Source organism: Bos grunniens, chromosome 17 (assembly GCF_055505025.1).
Source record: "Bos grunniens cultivar Pamir isolate PY7600 chromosome 17, Bosgru_T2T1.0, whole genome shotgun sequence".
NCBI classification, from domain to species: domain Eukaryota; kingdom Metazoa; phylum Chordata; class Mammalia; order Artiodactyla; family Bovidae; genus Bos; species Bos grunniens.
Window position 1 is genome coordinate 32,685,299 of NC_141181.1, and position 26,500 is coordinate 32,711,798.

Consider the following 26,500-nt stretch of genomic DNA (forward strand, 5'->3'; position numbering starts at 1 on the left):
AACCCTAAAAGATAAGTAACTATGACTATTCTCATTTTATATATGGGGGAGTTGAAAACGAGCAAGATTAGGGGACTTCCCAAAAGCTATAGATAAATCAAGTTTTGTCAAATCCCCTGATTCTTTCCATACATATGTTTGCTGCCCCTTTTCTTCATTTATATTTTAAGGACATTATTTTGTCAAAAGATAAAGCTTATATGATCTGCTTTGGCTTATTCAAACTTGCTGTAAATAATCATCAAGTGATTCAGTTCTCCAAATATAAAACCATGAAGTATACACACGATAGGCTTCATTTAAAAATATTATATACAAATACAATTATCTTAAAAACTTCTTTTAAAATAGTATTCTACAATATACTTACAAAAATTTAAAAAATATATCCTGGTTTTACCTATTTTACTGTACTTTACACTGAGTTAATAAACACCACAGGGCAACCCAATGTAACATGTATGTACTAAAAAGGTATAGTGTACAAATTATAGAAAAGAAATTGTCTCTCCTCAAACTTATCTACAGCATAAATGTATACACATTTGAAGGTACACTAACCACAGATCAGTTAATAAATAGATGATGGATGGATAGATAAGTAGGGCTAGAAACAAAGATCTATTTATAAGCATATATCATGTTCTATTAGAATGACAAACAGTAGTCAAATAATTTCTCTATATATTTAATTCTGCTCCCAAAATATCATGGTATATTGTGACTCAGTTTTGCTCTCACTAACCTGAGAAATCAGCCAATGATACTTTCTACCCGACTATTAGAAATAACAAGGCATTTAGATCTCAATCTAAATTACAACTGTTGCTTCATCTCTTCACAGTGTGGGTCAAATTTCAATAATCATAGTGATAATTATGGTGAAAATCATAAAATTGATGATGATAAAATAATTTACAACAATTACAGTTCTTTAGAACACAAAATAGTCCAGATTTTATACCTTAAATACACCATGTCCTTTAACTTTAGAACACTTTTTTGAAGATAAGATGCTGTTTTTGCTCTTGTACAAGACACTCAGTAACTGGACTAAGAATTTAAACTCCGAATGAACTGTATAAGCTCACATCCCGACTCTACAACAAATCAACCGAATCACCTTAGACAATCAACTCAATTTCTCTCTACTTTTCTTAAGAAAAGTTTTCTTTTCTTAAAGCTTGTAAAATCATTATGCCTACCACTTGTCAGGTTTCTCCTGAGAAGTGAAATTAATACAGATAAAGTTCCTAGAACAGTGTCTGGCCAACAGTAATCGCTTAAAGCATTTGCTATGATTCTGCCTATTCTTTACAGAAAGCCATTTGAAGATGACAAAGTTCATAGCTTTCTATTATACTTGATATGACTAGAATCTTGGTGGGCAAAAAAAGAACACCATCATACCTGTGTATCCAGTTTTGCAAACACAGTTGAAGCCTCCTGGAAAGTTCTGGCAAATGGCACCGTTCTTGCAGGGACTAGGCAGGCACTCGTTGATGTCTCGCTCACAGGCCCGGCCGGTGAAGCCATCCGGGCAGCTGCACGAAAACCCTCCCACTAAATTGTGACAGGTCCCACCATTGTGGCAAGGGGATGGAAGGCATTCATCTATGTCAATTTCACACCAGCTGCCTGTGTAGCCCGGCAGACACTTGCATAAGAAAGGCTGCAGAGGTTCGTTTGCCACGATGATGACTGGAAGGCTCTCATGGCTCTTCAATTCAGTGCTCACGGCTAGCCTCCTGACACAGCTCCCTCCGTTCTGACATGGGCCAGGAGCACAGGAGTCGTGATCCACAGACTCCACCTTCACTCCGCTCTGCCTCAGGAGGATCTCCTTGATGCTTTCAAAGAAAGTGGCTACACCACTGGGATTCACATACTGATTGTGGTTTCGCTTCACAGCTGCCAAAAGAAACGTTCTGTTGTGCCCTTCATAAGCCCCATACAGTTGCACAGCGGTCCCGAGGCCCGTCAGCTGTGAACTGGCAATGCGCAAGAAATGAAGGTAGTGGTTGGTCAAGAAGTCCTTCACAGTCGGTACACCAAGACGCAGTAGGATGCTGTTATCCACTGTCGCGTTGGAAAATCCCGTGAAGAAAACTCGGATGTTGCTGGTGACTGTGCTGTGGACGCCATCGTTACTAAGGACAGTCAGATCAAACGTGCCATCTGTGGACCTCGGCTGGGAGCTCAGATCACAGGTGCCCCTTGGAATACTGAAGAGGCTGGTCACTCCCGAGGTCAGGGAGCAGTGGAAGGTGTCTAACACATCGGGATCCTGTGGCTTCACGGAGCCTAAAACCCCACCAGGAAACAAGTTACCATAATAATTAACAAATATCTCCACCGTCCGAGACTGCGATGGGTTGTCATTTTGGTCTATGACTGTGATATGCACGGTCCCCGTGGAAGACATCTGAGGCACGCCAGAATCCCTGGTAACCACGGACAGATAGAAGTCGGAGATCTGCTCTCTGTCGATCTCTCGGGTGGTGCTCAGAACTCCCGCAGTGTTCAGACTGAAATAATTGGTGGCAGGACCTGTGCTCAGCAGATAGTAGGTAAAGGGGCCTTGATTGGGAGGGAGATCGGGATCGGTGGACTGAAGGGTCATCACCAGAGTTCCTGGGCGTTTGTTTTCCATCACTTCCCCCTCGCTGATGGTCAACATAGGCCCGTTATCGTTTATATCTTCCAGGATGACTAATAAGGAGGCACTTCCAGTAGCGGAGGGGGTCCCAGAATCCACAGCCAAAACAGTGAGATTATAGATAGGCAGGGTTTCTCGATCTAACTCTGCAGTAACGGTGATCTGTCCTGTCTGTGGATTAATGGAAAAGGCACCATTTTCATTCCCTGATCCAATGAAGTAAGAAAACCTACTCCAGCTGGGAACAGAGTCTGAGTCGAAGGCACTGACAAAGGTCACGTGAGTCCCCGTGGGCACCCCTTCACTGATCTGAACGCTGTAGATGTTTAGACTAAAAACGGGGGGGTCATTGGCATCAAGCACAGTGACATTCACAGTGACCTCATCTATGTCTGCACCCCGAATGCTGCCAAAATTCTTGGCCAGTACCTTCAAAGATACCCTTTCTTCTTTTTCTCTATCAAGAAGTCCAGACACATAAATCTGTCCCGTCTTCTTGTTGATCTGGAAACCCTTCTTTCTACTGTTACCAAAAATCAAATAATGAACCTCCCCATCACTGCCCAAGTCACGGTCACTGGCAAATACTTCTCCAACAATAGTACCTGTAGGAGCTGCTTCTGAGATTTCAAAGTAGTAAAGTTTGGAAACAAAACGAGGCACGTATTCATTTGTCCCTTTTAATTGGATATTAACAGTGGCAAAACTGCACCTCTCCTCATCGGGGACATTGAAAGCTTTCACAGTAAGGTGGTAGCTCTGCTTGGTTTCAAAATCCAAGAAGCCTTGAGTGGTGACGACTCCAGTGTTGGGGTCAATGACAAAGAGGTCACTATCAGATGACTGTATAGTGTAGGCGATCACAGCATTGGTGCCAGAGTCAGCATCTGTTGCATTTAGGTGGATAACTGTTGTCCCACTGGGGGCATTTTCCAAAACAGTGGGGAAATATTCATCAGGGAGAAATACTGGAGAATTATCATTCACATCAATCACATTTACAGTCACACTGCAGTAACCAGTCCTTGAGACCCATCCTCCGTCTGTAGCACTAACAGTCATCTCATGTTTCTGGCAGAGCTCATAATCAAGGGCTTTAGCGAGTGTTAATACACCTGTGGAGGAGTTGATTGCAAAGATGCCTTCTTCATTTCCTGAGGAAATACTGTACCTAATTAAGCCATTCATAGCTGTGTCTCTGTCTCTCGCAGAAACAGTTCTAACAATGGCTCCAACACTATGGCTTTCAGGGATGGTTGCACTCATGTGACTTTGAGAGAATTCAGGTGTGTGGTAGTTTTCCTCCGTTACAATTATTTGAACAGTTGCTTGGGATGAAAGTGGAGGGTTTCCCTTATCTTTTGCGGTGACGGTGATCAAAAAGTTTTGATTCAGGTCAGATGTCAGGGGAGCTGCTACTGAAATCCACCCTGTGTGATTGTCTAACTTAAATTTTCCCAAATGATTTTCATTCAAAATGAAATATTCCACTTCAGAATTCAAGCCAAAATCTTTATCATCGACTGCAGTAACTTTGATTAACTTCGTCCCAACTTTCACATGTTTGGTGACTGGAGTGAAATATTTAGTTTTAAGAAATTGTGGTGCATTATCATTACTGTCCACCGTGTTTATGGTAACTGTTGTCTCACTAAGTAACGCAGGATTACCTCGGTCTGAAGAGGTCACTATAAAACTATGTCTGTTGATGTTCACGTTGCTGAAGCCACTGACATTTTGATATTTTAAGACCTGTTTATTGAAAATCTCTCCTGTGGAGGCATTAATCCTGAAGTACTCTGACTGAGATTTTATAAAATAAAACACTTGTCCATTCGATCCCTCATCAGGGTCTGTCGCAGATACCTGAGTCACTTTGGAGCCAATTTCAGTAAGTTCAGGGCAATCTAAATAATAGGAGGGTCTGCTAAATCTTGGAGCATTGTCATTGACATCTGTCACAAATATTGTGACATCTGTACTTACAGTCCATCCAGAGTCATGTGCAGAAACTCGGATTCTGTAACGGTCTGTGTCTTCTCTATTTAAAGGTCTACTAATTACAATATCCCCAGTGCTGGGATTAATGGTAAATGGAAGACTTGTGTCCATTATAGAGTATCTACTAATTGCATTTACACCAATGTCTTCATCAGAAGTTGTGACACGTGTAACTGTGTACCCTAATGGGGAATTTTCAGGAACATGGGCACTGAATATTTGCGAAAACCTCGGGGCATTATCATTTTCATCTAAAATGTTAATGATGACTTTTACTGAGGTACTCTGAGAAGGGGAGCCTCTGTCTGAGGACTTTACAATAAGCACATACTGAGATATTTTTTCCCTGTCCAAAGGTCGAATGCTTCTAATTTCACCAGTGGCATGATTGATACTGAAACTGTGTTCTTTGTTGCCATTAATGATTTCATAATCCAACTGTCCATTGGGCCCACTGTCCTTGTCTACTGCAGAAACAGTGAGTATTTTTCGAGGAGAAAGGTTTTCTAATATTTCAGATACAAATGGATCTTCCTTAAAGACAGGAGGATTATCATTGACATCTAACACGGTTATGTCAAGTTTCTCATAGGAGGAGAAAGGAGGAAAGCCTCCATCTCTGGCTTCTATCCACACAACATATTTTTGTATCTTTTCAAAATCTAGAGGCTGACTTATGGAAACCTGTCCTGTTAACTGATCAATCTGGAGTGTGTTGCCAAGATTGCCACTTGCAATATAATAGGACAAAGGTTCTCCTCTCAAGGAAGACCCTGTTACAGTAGTGACCAGAGTGCCTACTGGTTGGTTTTCAGGAAACATGAAAGTCTGTTCTTTGGCTTTGACTTTAGGGAAATCTGCTTTGTTCACAAATCGAACAGTCACTGTGGTAGAATCTGTTTTGGGGACTGAGCCACCGTCTTTTACGTAGACAGAAAATGTCACTTCTGAAGTGCCATTTAGTGCTCCGGCTGCCATAATAGCTCCTCTCAGTGTGTCAATGTGAAATTTTTCAGAGTTTCTACCCGAAAGAGAATAATGGAGTTCAGAATTTGGTCCAATATCAGCATCCGTGACAGTAACTGCAAAGATGAAGGAACCTATAAAAGAGGGAGTGTGCAGTTATAAATCACATGGGACCCCAATAAAACGTCTGATAGTAAGTTAAAACAGTATACTAAAACTATATAAAGCACTCTATTGCTACCTGATACAACTTTATTTTCTTACGATTACTAGAGGAGAACAGTATATCTTATATTGTCTCAAAATTTCCCCAGTCAAATCTACTTAACAGTAGTCTTCAGGGACTGACCTGCCATTATCTACCTAAAAGCCAGACAATCTATGGAATTTAATATTTTTCAGTGTACCTTTGAGAGAAGCACAGGGAAGAGCAAATATAATCATTCCAAATTATAGTTCTTAGGAGAAAAATCTGTACATAACTTCCAACAAACACAATAATACATGAGTTCTGCTAAGAACTATGTTTTTGCTGAACAGAAAAATCACATAATTGCTCTATTATGTCTTAAAATACTTTGAATTACATTTTATGTAGTCATATAAACAAAAATAATATGCTTAAAAAATAATTGTCAATTCCTTGTGCCCACTGTTCTATGGGAAAAGTTTTTTAATCTGTGAGCTATTCTTATATGGAGATAAAGTATACATATGAATGTGTGTTTATATACATGTGTGTGTACTACAACAATTATACTACAACAATTGTGTATTATGTATACACAATACATATATATGAACAATTATAGTGTAGTAAGAAATAAGAATTGAAGAATGGACTCAATTTGGATTCCAAAAGTTAGTGCTTGGGATTAAGGCCAAAGAGGAACAGACTGTAGAGGAGATAACGCTGAAAAGCTGCCATAAAGATATGCTTTTGATAGACTTATTCAGAAAACTTTCCCAAACCTGCACTCCTAGCCCTGCAGAAGAGTTTGTGACACAAGTGAAAAGTAGTCTAATTTTAAGAAGGCCAGTGATTCTGCTAAATTACAGTATGTTTAATGAGGGGGGAAAATGCCTAAGTCTTACTCACTTTGTATAGGCGATGTTATATTGCATCATTACACATTGGGTGAAACTAGAACCATGCCTGCTAGCATCATTTCAGCTGAAGGCCCACTCCAGGGATTCATGACTTTGATACTGGCTTTTTCTTTTAATAAAAAGTTGGCACAAAAATTTATGGATTTTATACTTTCAACTAGTAGCAACTAGACCCTCTCAAGTGAATAGAAGATCAAAATTCACTAGAGGCGAAATTGTGGATCTGTTTTTTTTTTTTTCCCTCTCATTAAAAATATCTTAAAGGAGAGAAAATTAAATTAATTATAACTTCATTTATTTATTTTCCAGTTTCAAAATCCATTTCAAAAATTACCAATGGCAGATGATTTGTGTAGTTCCTAGGAGAGTAGGACATTCTTCCCAAAGAAGCAAATAAACCCAAACTAAACTTAAAAGAGGGTTTGAAAGATAAATACATATTGTCAATGTGAACATGGTTCATTATTGGCTCCATACACATATTAATAGAAAAAACTTCATCCATTAAAACTAAGTTAAAAATATTTATAGCAGTAATTAACTAGAAGGATTATTTCAATAAACCTTTTGAAAATTTGTTTATGAAGCATTGGATAAAATATTAATTTTGTATGAATGAATACAGTTGAGAGCGTAGTACCTCCAAGATAATGTTTCGGGTATAATATAAGGACATGGCATGAAAAATAGATAATGTCCTTCCTATCAGGGCACACACAAATTACATCTCAGGATAGAAACCTACTTGACTACAAAGTGAAATCTATTTTCATATTTACCAATATTCAATTAAAATTAAGAAATAGCACTAGGAAAGCTGTGGCAATTATGAAATCTTAAATACAATTGGTCTGAGAAGAAAAAATTAGTTTGCAAGAGTCAATGTTCCTTCAACTGCTTTAAGCTAGAGTTTAATTTTAGAGGATTTACAAACTTTGGCTACATCAGAAATATACCTGTAGAAAAAATAGAAATGTAATTATAGGAAGTGCTCAATACATAGTTTTTATTTATCTGTGAGACATCAGAGGCGGTTTGGTTACCTGGCGGAGTAGGAGACGGGATGTGTGTGACATACGGGTGATGCTGAAATCTTGGTGGGTTGTCGTTGACATCAGTCACCGTGACGAGCACACTGGTAGAACTGGAAAGAGGTTCCGGGGACCCAGCATCGCTGGCAACAACCACTAAAGTATAATTCTCTTTTGTTTCCCTGTCTAGCAATGCGCTGGTGATGATTTGTCCTGTGGATGGGTTGATGGTGAACTGAGAATTTCCACCAATGATCCTATAACTAAAACAGAGAACAGACATGGGCATATTTCTTCCAGCTTTAATGCTGCAACATCTATTTACTAGAATTTTAACGAGCGAGGCAGAAAAGTCAGGGAAAACATTACAAGTAAGATCACAGAACAATGAAAGAATATGCTAGTTCACATTTTATGTGAACAGCACATTAACAGTCTTTATGGCAAGATGTCCTATGACCTCAAGCAGGTCTTCGCAAGGTTTGTGAGCTTCCTAAATCATGCAAGTCCCTAGAATATACTCAGAAGACTATCATATTTTAAATAAACCAGCCTGAAAGCATAAATCAGGCTCTTGCTCTAATATTGTGGTCAGTGGCCAGGATCACAGATGAACATCTGTTAAATACATCTAAAAGGTATCTATCTGCTGTGTGCTGTAATATACCAGAAAAGATCAGTGGAAGGTCTTGTTCTCTAAAAACCAAACACTGTATATGACACATATTGAGAGTTGGACTATGAAGAAAGCTGAGTGCTGAAGAATTGATGCTTTTGAACTGTGGTGTTGGAGAAGACTCTTGAGAGTCCCTTGGACTGCAAGGAGATCCAACCAGTCCATTCTGAAGGAGATCAGTCCTGGGTGTTCTTTGGAAGGACTGACGCTAAAGCTGAAACTCCAATACTTTGGCCACCTCATGTGAAGAGTTGACTTATTGGGAAAGACTCTGATGCTGGGAGGGATTAGGGGCAGGAGGAGAAGGGAGCGACAGAGGATGAGATGGCTGGATGGCATCACCAACTCGATGGATGTGAGTCTGAGTGAACTCCGGGAGTTGGTGATGGACAGGGAGGTCTGGCGTGCTACGGTTCATGCGGTTGCAGAGAGTCAGACACGACTGAGCAACTGAACTGAACTGAACTGAACTGACTATCCAGAACAGCTCAAGAACTGATTATTCATACAGAGACATTCCTAGTTACTAATTCTCTCATTTGCTATTCCTCATATGGCCACACTGCTTTGCTTTCCTGTTGTAAGGAGTGGTATGACACCTTCATGGATATTTTGATGCTAACCAGATTGGTTAGTGGGCAGGAGTTTCCACTGAGAATAGCTTCTCTCTTCTTTCTAAAGAAAAGGCTATCTGTGTATATTTCTGAGAGCTCAGCTAGGAAAGAAGTAGCTAAGCTTGAAGGTTCAGAAGTTGGCTGTGGTCCAGAATGTTTTCTGTTGGAGGGTAGCGAGGAAATGAGGAAATGGATATCTTTCAAGTCTTCTCCTTCATGCCAACAAGCAAATGCCCTTATTGGAACTAACGGGTGTTTCTATAGTTTGCTTTGTGTCCATAAAAACATAGCAACAGCAAGTGTCTAATAGAAACAGCAGGAAAACTTTACATCGCAGCCAGTGCACATTCTTCCTATTAAGTTCATTGTTTAAAACAAACATTTTGGCACCTTCATCCTTCTTGAGAGACATCAGGAACTGTTAAGGAGCTACGTGTTCTTTTTTTGTTAAACAAAAGAGGTTCTATAAAATGAGAGCTAAATAGATGGAGCATAGAGAGGGAGTTTGGTTGAGAACTGATTTCAAAATTGATAAAATACTTTGTATCACTCAGATTCGAACATCTTATGGCAACTTCACATGCAAGATCCGGAGTAAGAACAACAAAGACTGTATTTCCTGGACCAGAAGTGACTCCTCATAAAAGTACTATTACTGATTATTAACACCCTTACACAGTAGACAATACCTATTCCCGATATTAAAATAAAAATATCATAGGTTTGGAAGTTATAAATTCAGGAGTCATGAAATAATCACATTGTCTTACCTTTTAGAGAAAGTCTGTAGAAACCTGGGTTATGAGAAGTATGTGAGTTTATTTTGGGATAACTTAATAGGGAGAGAAAAAGTGCTTCATAGTGCCACAAGCTTTTTTTTATGACAGCAAAGGTCAGGGTTCAATCAAATATTTGTTCCCTTAAGCATTCACATATAAAAATAAGAAGGATACAAAAAGCATGCAAATTTGATTTGGATGTCTTGCATATGAGAACGTCATGGTATATTAGATTGAGCAATGTGTTGAAAGGCAAATGATGAGAGTTCTGGCCCATGCTGAACTCAATAATCCATAAAAGAACTTTGAACTGTAAAGTCTTTAGTCTTTATTTTATGCTATTGCACATAAGACTGTTTAAAAGTAGCTAATATATTTACTATTTTCAAAAAGTAAAGACTAAATTGCCATGTTAACATGTGGTTAGTTTTTTCTAGACTTTCTTTGTTTCTGAAATGTATGAAAAGTGCATCCTAAATATTAGATATCCTTTACTGTCTCACAATATCTATAATACCAGTTTTAATCAAATTTATACTTGTAAGTTAAAAAAAAACAAGACAGAGAGAGAAAAGAAGCATATGTGACAATATAAAATGAACAGACTGCCAAGATCATATGCCTGGGTTTCCTCCACTTAATTTTTTTCTTTTTTTTTTTTAGTTTTGGTTCACTTCTCATCTTTCATGAATCTCTGTACTGTTTCTCTGATCCAAATTAGTTTTCTGTATGGTTATGAACTTTATTAGATCAAGTCTTGTGCTACCTTCTTAAATCTAAACACCTATGCTTCTCTAATGGCTCAGATGGTAAAGAATCTGCCTGCAACACAAGAGATCCACGTTTGATCCCTAGGTCAGGAAGATGCCCTGGAGAAGGGAATGGCTACCCATTCCAGTATTCTTGCCTGGAGAATCCCCACGAACAGAGGAGCCTGGCAGGCTACTGAATGACTAACACTTTCATTCTTTCATGCTGTTCTTTAGTTTTGTAGCATCTTATTGTGTTCTTAGTATGTACTCAGCAGACAACAAGGATTTCATTTATTTCCTCATTTAAGCCTCAGAACCGTCCTAATAGTGTGGTTTTGTACTGGATTTTTACTTGATAAGGAATTTGAGTCTAAGGGAGGCTAATATAGTTGCACAAAGATGCATAAAGTCTATAAATGGCAGATGAAGACTTTGAACTTCTGTCTTTATGACCTCAACGTGCACTTTTCCCATTATCCTACAGTAGAAGGAAGATGAGACACAGCCTGGGAGCCTTCAGGGGAGACACAAAATGCTGTAGCTCATGCTAAGCCCAAAAACAACTCTTGTGAAAGTGTGTTGATGTAGGATTGGTTTACAATGATTTAGTTCTTTATCGTATGGTACTAGTGTTAAAGAACCTGCCTGCCAATGCAGGAAACGTAAGAGACACATTTTTGATCCCTGGGTCAGGAAGGTCCCCTGGAGAAGGAAATGGGAACCCACTCCAGTATTCCTGCCTGGGAAATCCCGTGGACAGAGAAACCTGGCGGGCTACGGTATATGAGGTCTCAAAGAGTTGGACACGACTGAAGAGAATGAGCACACACACAGAGTTCAATGTCAAACCACAAAGATCTTCATTTATTTTCTGACTCAAGAAATTTACTGTTTCAAATTACTGGTATAAACAGATCATTATTATCTAAAATCTCAATCAATTGTTGCATTTGTAAAGCTGAATTATCCCCATTTGATTTTATGAATCTTTTTTTTAACCTCTTCCTGAGATTTACTACGATCATAAGGAACTGTGTTGTGGGCTGCTAGAATATGATGATCTAGTAATAGTTTAGAAACTGAACTCTGTAATATAATTCCCTTGGACATGAATTTTGATCTCACTCAAGTACTTAAATTCATAAAATTTCTTAAACTTTCTAAATCTTCTCTATCTATAAAGTATTATGCATGTATGTATTCCTTTCATTTGGTAGTTTTTGAGTGTCAAATGTAATTTCTTTTGAAAAGCACCTGGCATTGTAATTAGTATGTGACACAAATTCAAAATTTAGCTTTATGTTTATAACAGTATACACACTTAGCTACAATAAACTATCATTTTTAATCTATTATAATCCATCTTTATATTTGGGTGCATGCATGCATGCTAAGTTAATTTAGTCATGTCCAACTCTTGGCAACCCTATGGACTGTAGCCCACCTGGCTCTCTGTCCATGGGGATTCTCCAAGCAAGAATACTGGAGAGGGTTGCCATTTCCTCCTCCAGGGGATCTTCCTGATCCAGGAATCAAACCCACGTTTCTTATGTCTCCTGCTTTGGCAGGCGGGTTCTTTAGATTCTCACCACCTGGGAAGCCCTTATATTTGGGTAAGATGAACTAACAGATAGAAACATGGATTAGGTAGGTAAAAAATTTCTGAACTCAAGCTTATATCCTAGATAGAAGAAAGATACATGAAAAAGTAAATGCAAAACCAGGCCATATATTTAAGTGCTATGTGCTCTGAAACTGCTCAGAAGCATTGTTTCAGGAATTCAGAAGACAAAGAGATTGCTTTTGACTAGAAAAGCCTTTCCTGGAGAACAGTAAATTTAGGTTAAGATTTAAAGGGGTTACTCACTTAAAAGGGTTACTCATCTTACAATAGGGCTTCCTCAGGTAGTGCAGTGGTGATGAATCTGCCTGCCAGGGCAGGAGATGCAAGAGACTCCCTGGATCAAAGAAGATGCCCTGGAGTAGGAAATAGCAACCCATTCCAGTATTCTTGCCTGGGAAATCCCATGGACAGAGGAGCCTGGCGGGCTACAGCCCATCGGGTCACAAAGAGTTGGTGGTGACTGAACACACACACATCTTACAATAGTAATGAAAAGGGAGAATGAAGGTATTCTAGGCTAGGAGTCAACAACTTGCTATAAAAGATCAGTAGCTATTTTAAATTAGTAAATATTTTAGTAAATATTAGTAATATAAGTAAATATTTTCAGCTCTTTACACCATCAGATCTCTGTTGCTGCATTCAGCTTGCCCTTGTAATGCAAAATTAGTCATAGACAATACACACATGAACAGGCGTGGCTATGTTCCAGTAACACTTTGTTTACAATAGTCTCTGGCTGGAATTTGGCCTGCAGGTTGTGTTTGGAGAACCCTGCTCTAGGATAGAGAAGGACTTGAACAGAGCCAGAATGCTTGGGAAAGCACAAATCCTTTTCCCAGAAGCAGAAAGTGATCCAGTGAGGCTGAATGTTTGGCTATACATTGAAGATTTGTGCAGAATAAACTTGGAGAGATGCTGGGGTCATTCATGGAGTGGCTGGAATATGCAAACTAGGCCTTATACCCTAGGCAAACTGGAAGTTCAAAGCTTTTGAGGATGGGGGAGTTTCACTGTTAAAGCTGAAATACAGAGCAAGGGGGTTCATATTATTGCCATTGTTCTTTCATTCACTGACTGACTCTGCTTCATCCAAATTGCTTTGTACAAAGTTGAGAGGAATTATCATAAAATGCAAACTAGTCGTGTTACTGGCCACCTTAAAACATTTCAGTTGTTTCTCCAACTAGATGCAAAAAACAATGTGAATCTTCTCATATGGTATTCAAGGCTCATTCCTAACCCACACCAACCATACTGAATAGCTTTATTTTTCTGATGCTATGTTTTTGTATAGCTTTACCTTTGTGCCTGTTTCTGTCTTTGCCTAGAATGTCTTTAATCCTTTATTTGTTCATAAACTATTCCTCTGTCTTTCCAAAAATCATCGCTTCTACTTATTTCCTCAGGTTTCACTGACTATTGATTCCACACATGCTGTGTTTAAACTATGCTTGTTACAAGGTACTATAATTGTAATACAGCAAAATTACCTTCTATATTAAAGATTTCTCCTTATGAGAACGGAAGTGCTTAACTCCTCAGAACTTAACAAAGTACCTGGGATGTCGTAAGGGCTTCAAAATTATACAGGATGCATGCATGCTAAGTTGCTTCAGTCGGGTCTGACTCTGCGACCCTATGGACCATAGCCCACCAGACTCCTCTCTCTATGGGATTCTCCAGGCAAGAACACTGGAGTGGGTTGCCATTTCCTCCTCCAGGGGATCTTCCTGACTCAGGGATCGAACCCGAGTCTCATAAATTTCCTGCATTGGCAAGCAGTTCTTCAACACTAGTGGCACATAGGAAGCCCTTATATAGAAGAGTATGGTATATAGATTGGAAGGGTTATAAGTCAGAGTCAGAAAAGTAAGCTGATTGTTATTACGTTAATCTGGGCATGATATAATTATGGACTGAATGAGGATCTTGGCAGGAGGAATACACAGAAAAGGAATACAGAGGTAGAAAAGATGACTGTTAGCCATCAGGACAGGAAGACAAAGAAAGTGAGACAGTATCAGTAAAAGGAAGCAGAATGCCAAGATGAGAAACAGAAAAGGTTAGGAGCTTCTGATATGTTGTGCTAAAGCTGAAACGCCAATACTTTGGCCACCTGATGCAAAGAACTGACTCATTTGAAAAGACCCTGATGCTGGGAAAGATTGAAGGTGGGAGGAGAAGGGGACGACAGAGGATGAGATGGTTGGATGGCATCACTGACTCAATGGATATGAGTTTGAGTAAACTCCAGGCATTGGTGATGGACAGGGCGGCCTGGCGTGCTGCAGTCCATGGGGTTGCAAAGAGTTGGACATGACTGAGTGACTAAACTGAACTGAACTAATTTATAAGTGAATATGATAATTTTTGCAAAATAAAAATAGCATCAATTAGTATTATATCTGACTATATGAAGCAATAGTTATTTGAAGAGTTTTCACATTTGAATATAAGAGTTTTAGCCCAGGGACTCTGGGCTGGGCATGGCAGCTATGACAAACAAAGTATTCCAGAAGCGATGCACTGCCACTTCAAGGCCTGGCTTTTAAGAACGGTAGCAGCTTTCACCTGAGGTCCTTGGAACCCAGAGAGTTTTCTACCATATAAAGAAGTCCAACTACTCTGCTGAAGAATCACATTAAAAAGCCCTGAGACCACAAGAGCATAGAAGGGGCTCAATGGAGCCTGATGTTCCAGCCATCCCTGCCAAGGCACCATGCATGTGAGTGAAGCCATCTTGGGTCCTCCAGACAGTTACCAGGCAAATACCACTAAGTAATACTAGTCAACCACATGGAGCATGAAAATCTCCTCCCCCTGAGTTGTGTCCTAATTCCTAAATTACCAAAGGATGAAATGCAATAAGAATATAAATAAAATTAATAAGATACAATTTTAGAACAATAAGATCATTATTGTTTTAACCCTCATTTTAGGCACAGTTAGTTATTTAGCAATAATTCCTGGTGGCTTAGACAGTAAAGAATCTGCCTGCAATGTAGGAGACCTGGGTTCAATCCTTGGGTCAAGAAGATCCCCTGGAGAAGAGAATGGCTACTCACTCCAGTATTCTTGCTGGAAGAATTCCATGGACAGAGGAGCCTGGTGGGCTACAGTCCATGGGGTCACAAAAAGTTGAAGATGACTGAGCAACTAAAACTTTCACTTACTTTCAATAGGGTTAGGTGTTAATATATGACATTTCCAATGAAATGAAGCATTATATGATTTCATTCAAAGACTAATGTTTAATGAGAAAAGTAATCAAAATTTACAGAGCCAATCAGTTTTTAAAATCAGCGATAAAAAAGATAACCCAGGAGACCTCCCTGGGATGGAAGGAGGCTTTACCAATAGCTCTCCTCCGCACCTGCATTGCCCCTAAAGAACAGGTTGGTCTTAGTCCTTATGAGATGCTATATGGGAGACCTTTTGTTTATGTCAATGACCTCTTCCTAGATCCAGAGGTTCAGACCCTCCAATCTTATACCATGGCCATTGGGCAATTCCAACAGGATATACGCTTGTGGGGTATGAACCAGGACCCAAAAGATTCTAAAGAGTCACCACTATATGCTCCAGGAACTCAAGTCCTAATTAAAGTCTGGAAAGATGGGTCCCCAAAGGCTCAACTTCAGCCCACATGGAAGGGCCCCTACCCTGTAATACTTTCTACCCCCACAGCAGTCAAGGTACCAGGACATGACTCCTGGATTCACTACTCACGAGTCAAGCCATGGAAGAAAACAGAAGAGGACACTCAATACACCTGTGAGCCCCTGGGAGATCTCAGATACCTATTCAGAACTACCAATGAGTGCCATTCTAATGAACACCCCCAAAATCTGGTCTCTGGGGATAAGATTTCTCAGGATAACTCTAAGGAGCCAACACAGCTTGACAGAGACTGTACTCTAAGACAGACAGGAGATAGATCTTCTGATCCCTGAACAAGGAGGGACTTGAGCCATCCTGGTAATGTGAATTTAAAATTGACCAATGACCCTACTAGTCCTTGTTATGCTATATTGATGATGCTTATGCTTATTCCATGTACTGTCAATTGTCTAACCTGTTTTGTCTCTGCCCAGGTCAACCAGCTACAACATGCAGTGCCAGTTCAACAAAGATATAAAACTACAGCTGACCACGGAAAATATCACACACCCTTGGACACCGCTATAAGGACTCTGAGGATTGAGACTAGCAAGAGGGGGAGGCCTAATACCCCTCGCCACCCCAGTTCAGCAGGAAGTAGCCAGAAAGACCTCGATGCCCCTATTCCCAAAGAATGGGCCTCCCATCTCTTGAGGGGGGAATGTTAGGTAGGTAGAATAGGGAAAAGGAGTCCAAAATGGTGGTGGCTAAAAGACAAAGAAGGTCAAAGGAAGGTCCGAGGACCAGAGTGAAGACCTCAGGCAGAACAAACAGCACTCCTGGCTAAGCCCAATTTGCATAGGGCAGGCCCAGGTGGAGGAAAAAAACATATAAGAAGAGGAGCCAAAGCGCTTTCTCAGGGATTCTCTCTCCCACGTGCGTGCGCTCTTTTCTTTCTCTATCTCTCTCTCTCTCTCACTCTCTCTCTCTCCTGCTATCTTCTAAATAAAATGGAGCTGTAACACTGGAAAAAAAAAATTTACAAAGGAAAAGGCACTGACCTGATAACCGCATTGGTTGAAGCATCAATATCTGAGGCATTTACCAATATAACATCTGTCCCAGTTGGTGCGTCTTCAGGAATTGTCGTGAAATACATTTTACTGGCAAAAGTGGGGACATTGTCATTGATGTCATCCACTATGACATTGATTGTTCCAGTTCCAGTCAGGGCAGGGAATCCTAGAGGGAAAAGAAAACCAAGTCTTAATGTTCATAAATCACAAAAATAATAGCAAGCTTAACAATGGGTTGTAGACAGAACTACTAAAGAGAATGTAGAAAACACCCCAAGGTAATATTTGTGAATACATAGACAGGTGATTGACTAATTTTTAGTTTTGTTATAAGAAAAATATTTTTATTTACGAACTAGTATTTCAACTCTTTCCTAGTGATACTGCACAAAAAGAATATGTCAACCTCCTAGTCTATTTTAAAGGTACTCACTCAGCAATGTAGAACACAACAATATCATTTAAATGCCACAAAAGAGGCACTACTGGTTTCTCTAAATTATAGTAAAATAACTCAAGCCAGATTTGGAGCATCCCTCTGGATCTGGAATAGCTGGCCAGCTGACAAAGCAGAATTAAAAACTGTATTCCTAGATATGACTATCAATTCTATCCTAAAAAAAAAAAAATTAACTGAGTTTTGAGGACTTTAAATCCCCTTTTCTGTACTAACTTATATTTCTTTGCAGAAAATTTAAAAAAGAAAGCACTCTGACCTTTCATTTGCTGGAAATAGTATGTCAATGAGATGACTTGAAATCATTTCTGTTGCATTTATTTAATGTTTAAGGTAAATATGAAACAATTCATTTGTATTCCCTGTTCCAGTGCCATTATCAGCATATAGTGAAAATGCAGCATTTAACAGAACCCTGGAGTACACTGTCTATACTACACAGGGTTAGAAGATGCTTCTGTGGTGAAGGTCAGATGTCATATTTAGTTGATTCTGTGGGATATCTCAAAGGTAAATGGCAAATCATATGCTTTTAGTTGTTTTTCAGAATCATTTTTCAAACTTTAATATACCAAAATAGAAATAATGAACATCTGCTTACCTATATTTATCTAAAATAAAATAAGGCCCTGGATACGCTCAACTTTAAGATACAACTTTTCTTCCCATAAAATTATTTCCCATTAAATGAAGCTTTAATTCTACTTACTTTTGGTATTATATATTTTGTAAATAAAGCCATTCTTTCACTTCTCTGTAAAATGTTTATGAATATCTCTCTAATATCACGGAATGGTGTTGAGATTCACAACCTTCCAATATTATTTTTTGGAATAATATTCTTATGATTTGCTGCTGCTGCTAAGTCGCTTCAGTCGTGTCCGACTCTGTGCGACCCCATAGACTGCAGCCCACCAGGCTCCCCCGTCCCTGGGATTCTCCAGGCAAGAACACTGGAGTGGGTTGCCATTTCTTTCTCCAATGCATGAAAGTGAAAAGTGAAAGTGAAGTCACTCAGTCGTGTCCGACTCCTAGCGACCCCATGGACTGCAGCCTACCAGTCTCCTCTGTCCGTGGGATTTTCCAGGCAAGAGTACTGGAGTGGGGTGCCATTGCCTTCTCCTATGATTTGCTAATATGTCCTTATTGCTATTCAGACTTTTTCCTGTGTTCTTAGATTGTCATTACTGATGGCATGAAAGTGAAAGTGAAGTCTCTCAGTCGTGTCTGACTCTTTGCGACCCCATGGACTGCGGCCTACCAGGCTCCTCTGTCCATGAGATTTTCCAGGCAAGAGTACTGGAGTGGGATGCCATTGCCTTCTCCAGCGAATCTTCCTGACCCAGGGATCAAACCCAGGTCTCCTGCATTGTAGATAGACGCTTCACCGTCTGAGCCACCAGGATCAATTTTATGTTCCAATGTATGGGAACCAAAAATCAATAGATTAGAAAATTATGGAATGCAGTGGTTTTGTGCTCTACGCAAGGAAGCTCAAATTCTACGTTAGATGAAAACTTTGTATGACCACTTGAACGGGGCTCTATGACAAGGCATGATATCTCCAGGAAATCTATTCAATTAAATTTAGGCTGCAAGCTGATCTCTGTTGCCTTCTCTGTGAGACAATTTATGTCAAGAATTCCATTTATATTAAATTTTAAAATTAATTTCTGCAGATATCTGACCTTTTAAGTGTTGGATTTTATATTGAAGAAAACTAGTTCCTGCTATTTGCCTTTTCCGCATCAATTCAGTTCAGTTCAGTTCAGTCACTCAGTCGTGTCCAACTCTTTGCAACCCCATGAACTGCAGCATTCCAGGCCTCCCTGTCCATCACCAACTCCCGCAGTTCACCCAAACTCATGTCCATTGAGTTGGTGATGTCATCCAGCCATCTCATCCTCTGTCGTCCACTTCTCCTCCTACCCCCAATCCCTCCCAGCATCAGAGTCTTTCCCAATGAGTCAACTCTTTGCATGAGGTGGCCAAAGTACTGGAGTTTCAGCTTTAGCATCATTCCTTCCAAAGAACACCCAGGACTGATCTCCTTTAGAATGGTCTGGTTGGATCTCCTTGCAGTCCAAGGGACTCTCAAGAGTTTTCTCCAACACCACAGTTCAAAAGCATCAACTCTTTGGTGCTCAGCTTTCTTCACAGTCCAACTCTCACATCCATTCATGACCACTGGAAAAACCATAACCTTGACTAGATGGACCTTTGTTGGCAAAGTAATGTCTCTGCTTTTGAATATGCTATCTAGGTTGGTCATAACATTCCTTCCAAGGAGTAAGTGTCTTTTAATTTGATGGCTGCAATCACCAATTGCCGTGATTTTGGAGCCCCAAAAAATAAAGTCTGACACTGTTTCCACTGTTTCCCCATCTATTTCCCATAAAGTGATGGGACCAGATGCCATGATCTTCGTTTTCTGAATGTTGAGCTTTAAGCCAACTTTTTCACTCTCCTCTTTCACTTTCATCAAGAGGCTTTTTAGTTCCTCTTCATTTTCTGCCATAAGGGTGGTGTCATCTGCATATCTGAGGTTATTGATATTTCTCCCGGCAATCTTGATTCCAGCTTGTGCTTCTTCCAGCCCAGCATTTTTCATGATGTACTCTGCATAAAAGTTAAATAAGCAGGGTGACAGTATACAGCCTTGATGTACTCCTTGTCCTATTTGGAACCAGTCTGTTGTTCCATGTCCAGTTCTAACTGTTGCTTCCTGACCTGCATACAGATTTCTCAAGAGGCAGGTCAGGTGGTCTGGTATTCCCATCTCTTTCAGAATTTTCCACAGTTTATTGTGATCCACACAGTCAAAGGCTTTGGCATAGTCAATAAAGTAGAAATAGATGTTTTTCTGGAACACTCTCTTGCTTTTTTGATGATCCAGCGGATGTTGTCAATTTGATCTCTGGTTCCTCTGCCTTTTCTAAAACCAGCTTGAACATCTGGAAGTTAACGCTTCACGTATTGCTGAAGCCTGGCTTGGAGAATTTTGAGCATTACTTTACTAGCATGTGAGATGAGTGCCATTGTGCAGTAGTTGGAGCATTCTTTGGCATTGCCTTTCTTTGGGATTGGAATGAAAACTGACCTTTTCCAGTCCTGTGACCACTGCTGAGTTTTCCAAATTTGCTGGCATGTTGAGTGCAGCACACACACAGCATCATCTTTCAGGATTTGAAATAGCTCAACTGGAATTCCATCACCTCCACTAGCTTTGTTCGTAGTGATGCTTTCTAAGGCCCACTTGACTTCACATTCCAGGATGTCTGGCTCTAGGTCAGTGATCACACCATCGTGATTATCTGGGTCGTGAAGATCTTTTTTGTACAGTTCTTCTGTGTATTCTTGCCATCTCTTCTTAATATCTTCTGCTTCTCTTAGGTCCATACCATTTCTGTCGTTTATTGAGCCCACCTTTGCATGAAATATTCCTTTGGTATCTCTAATTTTCTTGAAGAGATCCCTAGTCTTTCCCATTCTGTTGTTTTCCTCTATTTCTTTGCATTGATCGCTGAGGAAGGCTTTCTTATCTCTTCTTGCTATTCTTTGGAACTCTGCATTCAGATGCTTATATCTTTCCTTTTCTCCTTTGCTTTTTGCTTCTCTTCTTTTCACAGCTATTTGTAAGGCTTCCCCAGACAGCCATTTTGCTTTCTTGCCTTTCTTTTCCATGGGGATGGTCTTGATCCCTGTCTCCTGTACAATGTCATGAACCTCATTCCATAGTTCATCAGGCACTCTATCTATCAGATCTAGTCGGTTAAATCTATTTCTCACTTCCACTGTATAATCATTAGGAATTTGATTTAGGCCATACCTGAATGGTCTAGTGGTTTTCCCTACTTTCTTCAATTTAAGTCTGAATTTGGCAATAAGGAGTTCATGATCTAAGCCACAGTCAATGAACTACAAATATTAAAATATTGTGCTTGCCTTTTCACTGGTCACTTAAACAATGGTACGACAATATCATATGTAATTCACATTCAGAACAGATTTAGAAGTATTATGAACATTGAAGAAGCACATCAAAATAGTACTTTTAAAATCTTACTCAACATAAATATTTATTGAATCTTTAGGCATTCATGTACTGGTTTAAGAAGTTTACCTGAATTGTCTACTCTTCATAAGTTTGTCTGGCTGTTACCTCCATTTTATATATAAATAACATGAAAGAAAGGGATAGAAAGGTTCAGCAACTTTTTTAGGGCCATTGACCTGGTGAGGAATGGAACTAGGTTTTGACTTGAATGGGGAGCTCTTGACCACTGACAGAAAAGCCAGAAGGTGTCGGCAGCAGGACACATGCTGCTCAGTGAGATGCTCTGGGACTCTGGACAAGCCAGTCTCAGGGAGCAACACGAGCCCCAAGCCAGAGGAAAAGGCCCATCTGAGGCGGACCTTAGCTATTGTCCAGGTTAAACTTGTGTAGCATTTGGGGACATCTGTCTGGCCATAAATTTTTAATTTTTCACAGCACGTGTTAAAGCCCAAATCAATATCTTCTGAGTTAATATGGATGACCAGTGTTTGGCCCTAAGCTCTGAAATGTGTATTTAATTATACACAGTTTAATGAGATGGAAGTTAATCATGTGAATGATGTTAGTATCTCTCCCATTGTCTGCTTGAAAAAAACAATAACTAGAGCTTGTTTGTACATTTGTGTGGACAAAAGCAGATGTCATGGGAAGGAGAGTATATATCTGATGAATCATGAGGGGGATAACTAAGTCAAGGTCCCAGATATGAAAGGCTCTTTTATCTCTATTACAGACACTGTATTCCACTCACTAAATCTGTCTTCTTATACGCAAAATAGGAATAATGAGAACAAACCTATCCCAATAGGGGTGTGGAGGGAATATAACATGTTTAGGATAGTGCCTGGTGCATAGTTAGAGTGTATTCTATATTATTCTTCATTGTTGTACTTGTTTTAGAGATCAGGAGAAAAAAAAGGAAAAGTGACATTTAAAAGGTCAGTTTTCAATCTTACAGATTAATGTGTCATAGTTCTCAGGATTTTTGTCCTCTGACAAAACTTACAAGTCAGTCCTAAGATAACATTATTCAGGAAAAGATTTTGAATCATTCTTTTCTTTTAATGATTTTTTTTTTTTTGGTAGTTATAAGTGTATGAGACTTGGCTTTCAAAACTTGCATAGCTTTGTATAAGATGTGTTGAACTGAAAATTTAAAAATGCAAAATTTACAAATTTCAAGTGAGAGAAGACCTGAAAATGTATGATATGCTCTCTAATCAACAATGCTTAAACTTGTTAAGAAATAACTCAGTAACTGCCAAATGGTTTTATCTTTGGTATTCTAAAGTGTCTGATGACACACATATGAAAAACCCCATAAAATGATGACTAACTCATTTGGTTAGGAACATGTGATTTCTTTCCTTGTCTATAAACTACATAAATGTTGTTGCTGATGTGTTTTCTGAATTAGTAAGCAAAACGAAAAAAAAAAAAAAAACACACAAAACATTGTTTACCTAGGAAAATATTCAACAAATTCAATCTCATGGTTTCCATAACAGAGAACAACTAATTTTTCCACAAACTCTTGAAAGCACACCAGCAACACCATATGATCCTGGCCTGAGAAGTGGCCCCACAGTAATCCCATATCCACATGGGGCATCTTCTCAAGCCAAGAACCATCACGAGTCCCCTTTCCTCCACTAGTTAGCAGCCACAGCCCACTTTAACAGCACTTGGGGTTCTTCTCTTCCTCGTTTCTTCAAGAATTGATAGAGTGACCCAATTTCTACAATGGTCTCAATTTCTTGTTGCCCCAGGGGATGGGCATGCAGGTCTTATTTACTTTTAAAGTTTTACAAGGAAATTGTACAAAGACATAATTCTACATTTCTAAGTCTCTTACTGGGATTTAACTAACTCTGAACTCTGCCTCCAATATTTCTCTTTTATTCTCAGGATAGGGCCTTCCACCGCTCAGCGTACTCTAGCCTCAGACTGGTCCTCCACAAGGCCCTGCCTCTCAGCTTTAGGCAGGAAGATGAAATCAAGGGACAGAAAGCAGGAATGCCCCCTGATTTTGAGAGAATAAGCCTCATATCCCAGGTGGCTTCATGATAAAAAACCTACCTGCCAATGCAGGAAAGGCAAATTTGATCTCTGGGTTAGGAAGATCCTCTGGAGGAGGAAACGGCAACCCACTCCAAATATTCTTGCCTGGAAAAATCCCACGGACAGAGGAGCTTGATGGGCTACAGTCCAAAGGGTTACAAAGAGTCGGACTTGTCTGGGCACAACAACACAACAAAGACTTATGTCTACAACAGACTTCTCAGATGAAGGACATAAGTTACCTCGTCCTTGGTACACACAGATTTTGTCACTTCCTCATCTCCTTATGGAATGATGAAGCTATGTTTTGTTGCTTTTCTATGTTTGTTTGCTTGCTTTTGAACCCTTCCTCTTAACCTAGTGAAGAAGTGGTTCTGGTGCTTATGTTCCTACTTCCCAACATCTTTTGGGTTATTGTCCACGTGAAATGCTACATGATGTTCACTGTAACTTTACCTTCAGTTCAGAACCTTCCAGGCTGATACTACCAACTGACTCTTTGTTCTCTCCTCTTGCAAATTACTAGAGAGCCTCAGTATTAGTATGCTAAAAACTCTAGAGTTAATTAGTCCGTGTAAACTTAGCCTGTATATTTGTATATAAATTTAAAAGCGTATGTGCATATACATGTGAAGTGAAGTCGTTCAGTCATGTCCAACTCTTTGTGACCCCATGGACTGTAGCCTACGAGGCTCCGCCATCCATGGGACTTTGCAGGCAATACTGGAGTGGGCTTCCATTTCCTTATCCAGGGGATCTTCCTGACCCAGGGATCGAACCCAGGTCTCCTGCATTGCAGATAGATGCTTTACCATCTGAGCCACATATATATTTATAGATACATATTATTGAACACTTATTTGATAATAGTATTTGAGTAGTGCTTCCCAGGTGGCACTAGTGTTAAAGAACCTTACTGGCAATGCAGGAGACCCAAGAGACATGGCTTTGATCCCTCGGTTGGGAAGATCCCCTGGAGGAAGGCACAGCAACCCACTCCAGTATTCCTGCCTGGAGAATCCCATGGACAGAGTAGCCTGGGGTGCTACAGTCCATAGAGTCGACTCTTTACATGCTGAGGCGACTTAGCAGGCATGTATATGCATGAGTATCTTTTATATGTATTACTGTTAATATACAGATTCATGAAGCAAGTATTACTATTTAAGTTTTTTTAATAAAGAACTTTCAACTCAAAGAATTTAAACAATTTATTTACATTTAGCCATACTGTGTGGATCACAATAAACTGTGGAAAATTCTGAAAGAGATGGGAATACCAGACCACCTGATATGCCTCTTGAGAAATCTGTATGCAGGTCAGGAAGCAACAGTTAGAACTGGACATGGAACAACAGACTGGTTCCAAATAGGACAAGGAGTACATCAAGGCTGTATACTGTCACCCTGCTTATTTAACTTTTATGCAGAGTACATCATGAAAAATGCTGGGCTGGAAGAAGCACAAGCTGGAATCAAGATTGCCGGGAGAAATATCAATAACCTCAGATATGCAGATGACACCACCCTTATGGCAGAAAGTGAAGAGGAACCAAAAAGCCTCTTGATGAAAGTGAAAGAGGAGAGTGAAAAAGTTGGCTTAAAGCTCAACATTCAGAAAACGAAGATCATGGCATCTGGTCCCATCACTTCATGGGAAATAGATGGGGAAAGAGTGGAAACAGTGTCAGACTTTGTTTTTCTGGGCTCCAAAATCACTGCAGATGGTGACTGCAGCCATGAAATTAAAAGACGCTTACTCCTTGGAAGGAAAATTATGACCAACCTAGATAGCATATTCAAAAGCAGAGACATTACTTTGCCAACAAAGGTCCATCTAGTCAAGGCTATGGTTTTTGCTGTGGTCATGAATGGATGTGAGAGTTGGACTGTGAAGAAGGCTGAGCGCCAAAGAATGGATGCTTTTGAACTGTGGTGTTGGAGAAGACTCTTGAGAGTCCCTTGGACTGTAAGGAGATCCAACCAGTCCATTCTGAAGGAGATCAGCCGTGGGATTTCTTTGGAAGGAATGATGCTGAACCTGAAACTCCAGTACTTTGGCCACCTCATGCAGAGAGTTGACTCATTGGAAAAGACTGATGCTGGGAGGGATTGGGGGCAGGAGGAGAAGGGGACGACAGAGGATGAGATGGCTGGATGGCATCACTGACTCGATGGACTTGAATCTGGGTGAACTCCAGGAGTTGGTGATGGACAGGGAGGCTTGGTGTGCTGCGATTCATGGGGTCACAAAGAGTCAGACATGACTGAGTGACTGAACTGAACTGAACTGAGCTGATAGTGGACAGAGCCTTCTCTGGTTGCTCAGTGGTAAAGAATCTGCCTGCTAATGCAGGAGACTTGGGAGATGTGTGGTTGATCCTTGGGTTGGGAAGATCCTCTGGAGTAGGAAATGGTAACCCACTCCAGTATTCTTGCCCGAAAACCACATGGACTGAGAAGTATAGTCCATGGGGTCACCAAGAGTCAGAGATGACTTAGCGACGGAACAACAATAATGGACAGAAGGAAAGTCAACTCTGAACTCTTGAAAAAATATATTCTCTCTGTTCATTAGGCTCAGATAAAAGTATGCCACTCTTATTTCAGATATTTTACTCATTATTATTATTACTGATGTACTTCTACCATATTCTCTATTAAGTTATAAAATAATTGAGAGCAGAAATTATTGTTTAATTCATCATTATCTAAACCAATAATGCATAGCTTGTCTTCAATGTTTATTAAGTTCTCCTTTGACTCTATATATGGAAATCTGATCTAGTGACTACATGGCTGAAAGTTCAAAAAGCTGATCACTTCGGGGAATAAATATAGATTTTAGCCTAAGGCTGGGGTCAGAGAACAAAACTTCTGACAAAGGTCAACATTTTGGAGATAGTTATACTACTTATAACAGAGGGTCCCAATTAATCCTGAATCCCATGAGAGGAATCAGAATACTAGGGGCCAATATTTTGCTTGGACAGATCTGATAATGATGAATTATATAGGTAGTGGCGTAATAGGG

General features: G+C 39.8%; 1 protein-coding gene across 4 annotated transcripts in view; it reads right to left on the minus strand.

Moving 5' to 3' along the window:
• FAT4 (FAT atypical cadherin 4) overlaps positions 1-26,500 on the minus strand; it is a 193,335-nt gene that overhangs the window by 47,708 nt on the left and 119,127 nt on the right. For all 4 annotated transcript variants that reach the window (XR_015143947.1, XM_086345923.1, XM_086345922.1 and 1 more), the window contains exons 7-9: positions 16,877-17,057; positions 7,780-8,030; positions 1,411-5,760 (exon numbers count right to left, since the gene is read on the minus strand). Coding sequence is in view for 3 of the 4 variants with exons in the window: in XM_086345923.1 (XP_086202049.1) it covers positions 1,411-5,760; positions 7,780-8,030; positions 16,877-17,057 (4,782 nt within the window). In the remaining variant the exon portion in view is untranslated. The remainder of the gene's footprint in view (positions 1-1,410; positions 5,761-7,779; positions 8,031-16,876; positions 17,058-26,500) is intronic.